Below are 8,099 nucleotides of genomic sequence, written 5' to 3'. Positions count from 1 at the left end.
ATATCTTATTTAAAAAAAAAAAAAAAAAAAAAAGGCAAAAATTGCAATTATTATTGTCTCGGGTTACGGCAAATGCCATTATGCTGAGAAATAGGAGGAAAACAATGCCGCGAAAATGCGAATCGACTTGTTAATAACGTGCTTGCTGCTGCGCGGTCCCTGCGCGCCCGCGGGGGCTCCCACCGTCCGGCGTGGGGGTGAGCGGACCCAGCCGGCAGCGCTGGGGGGTTTGGGGAGGTGTGAGCGGCGGGGGATGGAGGTCTCCCCTTTGCGTGGGGGGACCGCAACTGATGGGGGGAGCTGGACGCTCCAAAGGTGTGTGGGTACCCGGGGGCCGTGTCACGGACACGAACACGCAGGAGAGATGCAGCGTAGCCGGTGCCGGCTGGAAGGCAAGCCGGCAGGCTTCCGTGCAGAAAAGGAGTTAAACCCCGCCGTTGTCCTTTGATTTAGGAAACGGCTCATCCAATTCAGTTCCAGATTATTCAGGGGCAGACTGCCTCTCTCGCTCCCTCTCTCCCCACACCAGCCCAAACATCTTGAAGTAATCAGCAGCTGAGAAGGGAGACGTCCCCCTGGCATCTCAGGTTAAAGAAGGAGGTCCAGGAAAATGTGGTAGAGCCATTACAAGAAACCTGAGATGCATTCATCAGAGACTCCAATTGCCATCGCATTAGGATTGATTAGAGACCAGCAGTACCGTAATGACCCGGAAAGAGGGGCATACGGGGATTATTAATATCAGACTCCTTTAAAAAAAAAAAAAAAAAAAAAAAAAAAAAGAAAGGGAAAAAAAAAAAAAAAAGAGAGAGAGAGAGAGAGGGAAAGAAAAAGAGGGAAGGAGGAGGGAAAATTTAAAAAACAAAAGCGCATCGCGGGGCTGCGGCTCGTATGCAGACTTACCTGAGGAGCACAGGCACCGGCCAGCCGCACAGACGATAACGTACCTAACTTGTGGGGAAGAAAAAGCAAACCACCATGGAAAAACCCCACCTTTGGACCCCCTGAAACCGCCCGCTCCCACGCACGGCTCGCACCGACACTTCCCAGCGCCGCGGCCCCGGGGCTGGGGGGGGGACAGCCAGGGGCCCTCGCCCGCTGCCGGGGTCACCCAAAGGAAGCTCGTCCCCGGGCCGGCGACAGCAAGGACAAGTTAAGGAGCCTCCAAAGAGGAGAAAAGAGAACTCGGTGGCTCGTCTCCTTCTCAGTTCCCTGCGCCAAAACAAATCAGCCCCTCCTGGTCTCGGTTTAAATGTAGCTCACTGGATAATTAACTCCATCTTTCCAGCCCTGCTTTAACTGTTTATTTAGTGTCACCCTGTATTACCATCACTAGCACTTTCCTCTGAACAGGAGGAGCTGGAGGGTTTCACCTCCCAAAAGGAAATTCTTCGTAGCTTAAAAGAATCGGCATCCAGGAGGTACATTAGCGAGCAGGAAAGGGGGGAGAACGGCGGGGGGGGTGGGGGGGGTGGGGGTGTTCGACTGCAAAAGCAGAACAAACTAAGGGTGTGAGGGGGACAGGGACAGCAAGACGTATCGGCCCTCGGAGAGGAAAAAAACCCAACGCGTGATCACCTCTAATCCTTTGAAAAATGTCCCGGTAAGTGCGCGAAGAAAGAGCCCTTTGTGCCCCGGGGCTCGCCCCCGGCCCGGCCCGGCCCGGCCCGGCGCTCGTCCCCTCCCAGCCCCGGCCCAGGCTGACCCCGGCGGCGGTGGGGGGACCCCCGGGGCGCGGGGGGGGCAGGGACACCGGCTTTGTTTTTACAGGTGTCTGGAGGGCAATTTACTAACAAGTAATTAAAGGTTGCACCGGTTTGCAGGCGCGTCGGGCCAAAGGCTCCCGCAAGAGAAGAGCGATGCATATGGAGAGGGGTTTGTCCTTCCTCATTAAAAAATAGAATAATAAAGGAGAGGGAAGGGAGGGAGAGAAAGCAAATACAAATCCTTTATTGTTTAGGAATAAGCCGGGGAAGCTGGCTGTCTCCCCTGCGCCTCGCATTCGGCAGGGAAGGCAGCGCGGATCCGGTATCACGTTGCAGATCCTCACTCGAGATAACGAAATGCGATCTATTTTTCAGAACAGCAAGTGGATGGGAAAGGAGCCCTCTACAACACAAACCTCATTGACTTAATGGGCCGGTTTTGGATTTCGCCTTCGAAGGGATCGGAAAGCGGCAGCGTTGTGTTACTGCCCCGCCGGCCCCCAGCCTCCAGCCCCGCTTATCATCACGCCGAGACGGGGCTCCGAAAAAAAATGCCGCTGATTTTATTTTGTCGCGCTATTTGTTTCTTCCAGACCCTCACACTTGAAGGGGAAAAAAAAAAAAATATTTTTGATTGGGGAAGAGCTTTATTTCTAACGTCGAGGGGGAGATGGGAGTCGTGTTGGGGTTATTTTTTCTGTTGTGTTTGGTTTTTCCGGAGAAATCGAGGAAAACCCGCAGAGCGTTGCGTGGGATCCCTCTTCATCCCCGCTCTGTGCTGTATAACGCCGCATCGAATAAATAAGCAAATCCATGAATTTCCCGCACAAAGGGAGCCGGACGCTGCCCCGGCAAGCGGGGCAAGGCGCGGAGGCCCCCGCGGCCGCGCACCGGTCCCCTGGGCCGGCCGCCTCCTGCTCTCCGCGGGCGCGGAGGTGCCAGGCCGCGGGGCGCGGAGCGGGCAGCGGCTGAGCCCGCCGGGCTGCTCCTTCTCTGCCGAAAAATAAACCACCGAGGAGCGGCCGGCGGCAGCTCCGCGTCGTTCGGTTGTTGTTTAGTTATTTGCATCTGCGTTTGGGGTTTTTTTGGTGTTTTGTTTTTTTTTGTTTTGTTTTGCTTTTTTGTTTTGTTTTGGTTTGTTTTGTTTTTGAGCGGCTCGAAACCATTTTTTTCTGGGTGACTTTCGAGGGATGAATGGGATGAGATGGTCTGGGAATTCCTTTACCTCTTTCCGTAGACTAAAGTGAAAGGTTTCCAATTTTTAAGAAAAGCAGCGCCAGGCAATAATTAATATTGATGCTGACTGGTTCTCGGCTGCAGTGTGTAACTCTCAGGTAGACCCCGGCGAGTCTGTCCCCTCCTTGTGTGAATTTTGGTGACACGGAAGAATAAAGTCCCGCTCGGGGAAGCCTCGGCTCAGCCCTCGCCCGTCCCTGTCAGCTCCGTGGCCGGCTGCATCGCAATAATTTGCTTATTACCAGCAAGAGCGGTGTTTGTTTTGGTCGGCCTTTTAGAGGAAGGGAGGGGGAAAAAAAAAAAAAAGGGGGGGGGGGAAGAGATGTGAGGGCAAGAGAAAACCGCTCTCGTTAAAATGGCAAGGAGCTTCCTCAGCTCCGCTTTGCATTTCGCTCCTCCTCATTCTGAAGGTATAAGCCCTCGGGTCCGTGCTTTTCCCGAACTGAGGACCTCATTAGATATTAAAACCAAGAAAAAAAATAATAAAATATATATTAAAAAACCCAAACAAACAGTAAAAAATAATAACCTTAAAAAGGAGGGATGGGGCAGCCCATCTCTCGGGCTGGGCAGGGCACGGCTCCTCCAGGACGCGGCTGCGGGCGGCGGCGAGCCCATGCGTTATAATTCTGCGCACTTGCTCCAGACTTTAGGGTATTAGTTGATTTTAGAGCCGGGTTTAAGGCTCCGTTCCGGTCCCCACACAGCTGCCTTGTCAATAAGGATCTGTTCCAAGCAGACATTCCTTCTGGGAGGACATTGCAGCTCTTTAAGACTTCATCTGCAACATCATAAGTACTAAAATAAAATGGCAAGGGAAAATTACCAGACACATGGTCATGGGATATGGAAGCGCCCTGACTCCAGCGCACATAGTAAAGTCACTGTACAGACTGGGTGGCAGGGGCTTATTTTAAACAGCCCCGAGACGCGGTGTACATGGGAAAAACAACAATCCGGATTTAGGAAAATATCGGGACCGGCCTTTCCCACACCGTATCGCGGGCAGGGAGCGGGCAGGGACCGCCGGCGGCCCCGGCTCGGAGCCCTTCTCCTCCTCGGCCACGAACGAGCTGCTCTTAACTTTCAGCATTTAAAGTCAAATAAATCCGAACGTCTTTAGTGAAGACAAACAGGTTTTAAAGAGCCCCGCGACGGTTATTAGCACCCGCGGAGCGAACTCGTTCTTGAATCAAAAGCGTCCTGGAGTGTGCTTAAAATACTGGTTTCGACTTATCTAATCAAAGATAAATACAGTCATAAAGACACCCTCTTCCCACTGCTCCCCTGCCCTTATCTCACCGCATTGTCCTCATCTCCCAGCCCGTCCTTGCTACTGACAATAGATTATCTTTGCTGAGCGAGCCTAATTGTTTTCTAATTTTTAAAATAATTGCTTTTGAGCGAGGTGTGCAAATGAGGATTAGGCTCATTAAAGCGCCGCCGGTCGGTGCAGTTTTGCTGCCCGCCGCCTGCACGGCATCCGTGGGGTCTCCGTGGGGCTGGCCCCGCCGGGGACCCCCCCAACACCCCCCGTGGCGGAGCGGAGGGCAGGAGGGGGCGCACGGCCCCCACGTGTTATTTAGCTATTCACTAAAGCATTATTTATTCATCCCCAGCATTAAGGTAATTAAATACGGGCTGGCTTGGCAGGGGATGGCTGAGGGGAAAGCGGGGGGGGGGTGTGTGTGAGGAGGAGTTTTGGGGGAACAAAAAAAAAAAAAAAAAAAAAAAAAAAAAAGAAGAGTGGAAGAAAGACAGACAAAGTCTTCCGGGAGCGGCTTCCCCGGGGATGCGCCCCGGGGGGGTGCGGGGCGGCGGGGCTCCCCCCACAGCCGGCGGCGGCGGGGCCGCACCCGCGCAGAGGCGGCGGCGGGAAGCGCAGCCGCGGAGGCCGGGCTCGGGCCGGGTCCCCGCCGCCAGGCCCCGCCCGCCCGTGCCGAGGCTCTGCCCGCCGGGCCGGGCTGGGCCGGGCTGGGCCGGGCTGGGCCGGGCTGGGCTGGGCTGGGCTGGGCCGGGCCGGGCCGGGCCCGCCGCGGCGGGGGCCGAGCCGCGGGCGCCCAATCAGCGCGGCGCGGGGGCTCGGGCGCTTTAAGCGCGGCGGCGGCGGAGCGGGGACAAAGTTTCCCCCCCGGCGCCGCGACGAGCATCCCCCCCGCTCGCCCGCTCGCCCCCCGGTTGCCGCCGAGCCTCCCCGCTCTGGGGCCGGGACCGGCACCGGCACCGGGCCCGGCGGGCGGCTGCCCCCCGCCCCTCCGCCGCCGCGCTCCCGCGGGGTGCCCTCCTCCTCCTCCTCCTCCTCCTCCTCCTCCTCCTGCCGCCGCCGCCGCCGCGCTCGGCCATGTCGATGCTGCCGTCGTTTGGCTTCACGCAGGAGCAGGTCGCCTGCGTCTGCGAGGTGCTGCAGCAAGGGGGGAACCTGGAGAGGTTGGGCCGGTTCCTCTGGTCGCTGCCGGCCTGCGACCACCTGCACAAGAACGAGAGCGTCCTGAAGGCCAAGGCGGTGGTGGCCTTCCACCGCGGCAACTTCCGCGAGCTCTACAAGATCCTGGAGAGCCACCAGTTCTCCCCCCACAACCACCCCAAGCTGCAGCAGCTCTGGCTGAAGGCTCACTACGTGGAAGCCGAGAAACTGCGGGGCAGACCCTTGGGCGCCGTCGGCAAATACCGCGTCCGCCGAAAATTCCCTTTGCCCCGCACCATCTGGGACGGCGAGGAAACCAGTTACTGCTTCAAGGAGAAATCCCGGGGCGTGCTGCGGGAATGGTACGCCCACAACCCCTACCCGTCTCCCCGGGAGAAGCGGGAGCTGGCGGAAGCCACCGGGCTCACCACCACCCAGGTCAGCAACTGGTTCAAGAACCGGAGGCAGCGGGACCGAGCGGCGGAGGCGAAGGAAAGGTACGTGCCACCCCCCCCATCCCCTCCTTGACCCCCTTTTCTCCCCCATCTCCCGTGCGGGGGAACGGCGGATGGGATGGGAGCGGCGAAAATACTTCACTCCCTCCAAATCCTTTTTTTTTTTTTTTTTTTTTTTTTTTTTTTTTCTCCTAAGCCGCGTCGCGTTTTACCCCTCCGTGGAAACCCAAGTGGGTTTTCCACCCGAGATACACCGCACCCCGCTCTCTGCCGCCCGACCCCACCTGCCCAGGGTGTGTGTGTGTGGGGGGGGGGGGGGGGGGGAATAACGAGCCCCTCACCGGCCTCTCCAGGCCGCTCCGCCGCCTTTGTTTGCTGCTTGCCGTCCCGAAGAAACCGGGAGCGACGCGGTCCCGGAGCCTCCGGGGAAGCGGCCGGGATGCCGGGTAGGGCAGCTCCGAAGGCTGGAGGAAGAGAGAGATGCAGCCCCGGGATGGGAAGGGTAGAAACCGGAGGGAGACCGGGCTGGGGACGCTCTGGCCGGGCCGAGCCGCCGTCCTGCCCGGGCTGGCCTCGGGACGGGCCGGCGGCTCGACCCGCCGAAGCAGAGAACCACGGAAGGACATCGCCCCACTTTTTCTCTCCTCCAGTAACCTCCTTACCGAGCTTCCTAGAGAAAATCCCTCACCCTGCCCGTCCCCGGGCCGCTCTTTCATTTTTAATTAAAAAGAGAAAAATACTCCCCTCCAATTTTTTTCTCCTCACCTAAATTACCGGGCTGTGCGGTGTACGCCTATTTATAGGAAGGTAAAAAGAAATGAAGGCGATCCGTTATGAAAATACTAGGGGTTTTTTTTTTTTTTTTAATTATTATTTTATTTTTTTTCCCCGGGGAGAGGCAGCTGCTCCCACAATGAAATAAAACGCAAAAGGTTTACTGGGACATTAGCGCAGCGCCCATCCCCGGCGCCTCCTGCCCGCCGTAACATCCCCGTTGTGGGGTTTTTTTTGTGTTCTGTTTTTTTTTTTTTTTTTTTTTTTTTTTTTTTTTTTCTCCTTTCCGCAGGGAGAACACGGAAAACAACAACGCGGCCACCAACAAACCGAACCAACTCTCGCCGTTGGATGGGAGCAAACCCCTCATGTCCAGCTCCGAGGAAGAGTTTTCTCCTCCCCAAAGCCCGGATCAGAACTCGGTCCTGCTCTTGCAGGGAAACCTCAGCCACGCCAGGAGCTCCGGCTACTCCCTGAGCGGCTTAGCCGCATCCCAGACCCCTCACAGCCTCCAAGGTCACCAGCTCCAGGACTCGCTGCTGGGACCCCTCACGTCCAGCCTGGTGGATCTGGGATCCTAAAGGCCCGTGGCGGGCGGCCGGAGGATCGGGAGAGGAGGTTTTGCTCGGGGACAGAGGCTCTGGGTTGTATATAGAGGACAGCACCCGGTTTTACAGTTCACCCGCCAATTCTCGACAGGACTCTCGGCTCTTTTCACACAACCTCACATCGGCTCCTGGTCCAGTTCCCTCCCCAGCGTTTCCCACTATCACCATGATTTTTATTTTTTTTTTTTTTTTTTTCCACGTAGCCAAACGCAGAGAGCGGCAGAAACCCTCAGCCCTTGGAGCTGGTCCTAACGGGAATTACAAAAAAAAAAAAAAAAAAAAGAAAAAAAAAAGAAAAAAAGAAAAAAAAAAGAATAAAAATAAATAACAACCCCCAACCCCAGCTGGATCCGCTTCCACCCAGATAACTGCCAGCCCCACAGGGGCGGTGGGACAGGGCGGCCGGCGTGGAGCTGGGATAGAGGCAGAGGGAGCGGAGCGCTGTACCGAGCCGTGGCTTGTAGCGGGAGGAGGGAGGGGAAGTTACGTTTACATTTTTCATATTTAGCCTTACCAGAAAGATTTCGATGTAGTTTAAATTAAAAAAAAAAAAAAAAAAAAAAAAGGAGAAAAAAAAAAAAAGAGGCAAAAGCTGCAGTATTAGAGTTTTAACAAGTGCCTATGTCTTAACGCGGCTGTACGTGGCAGTGAGCGGGCAAGCTCCCGTGGGCCCGCGCCCCCCGGCTTCCTCCTCTCGGTGGTGAAATGCATCGATGTGGCTAAAAATTAGGAGAATTATAATAATAAAAGTCGACGGCCGTTTCCTCCTGAGAGAGTATCCCCGGGCTGCCCCGCCAGCTCCACGTCGCCTTCTCCCGCCTGTCCCTGCTCAGCGCCTTCCTCCTCCGGCTTGTGGGGAGCCCGCGGACGACGCTGCCTGTCTCGAGTATTTGTTACCAAAAATCGCATGTGCTTT

General features: G+C 56.2%; 1 protein-coding gene across 1 annotated transcript; it reads left to right on the top strand.

Moving 5' to 3' along the window:
* Positions 1–5,078: 5,078 nt before the first annotated feature.
* Positions 5,079–7,767, top strand: SIX1 (SIX homeobox 1). Its single transcript, XM_042799100.1, has 2 exons — positions 5,079–5,843; positions 6,868–7,767. The coding sequence occupies exons 1-2, from the start codon at positions 5,284–5,286 to the stop codon at positions 7,154–7,156; spliced, it is 849 nt and encodes a 282-aa protein (XP_042655034.1). The 5' UTR covers positions 5,079–5,283; the 3' UTR covers positions 7,157–7,767.
* The last annotated feature ends 332 nt before the right edge of the window (positions 7,768–8,099 follow it).

Source organism: Tyto alba, unplaced genomic scaffold, assembly GCF_018691265.1.
Source record: "Tyto alba isolate M040663 unplaced genomic scaffold, T.alba_DEE_v4.0 Super-Scaffold_29, whole genome shotgun sequence".
In the NCBI taxonomy this organism is placed as follows: Eukaryota; Metazoa; Chordata; class Aves; order Strigiformes; family Tytonidae; genus Tyto; species Tyto alba.
Note: the sequence above shows the minus strand (reverse complement) of the source record. Positions and strands in the feature narration are given on the sequence as shown.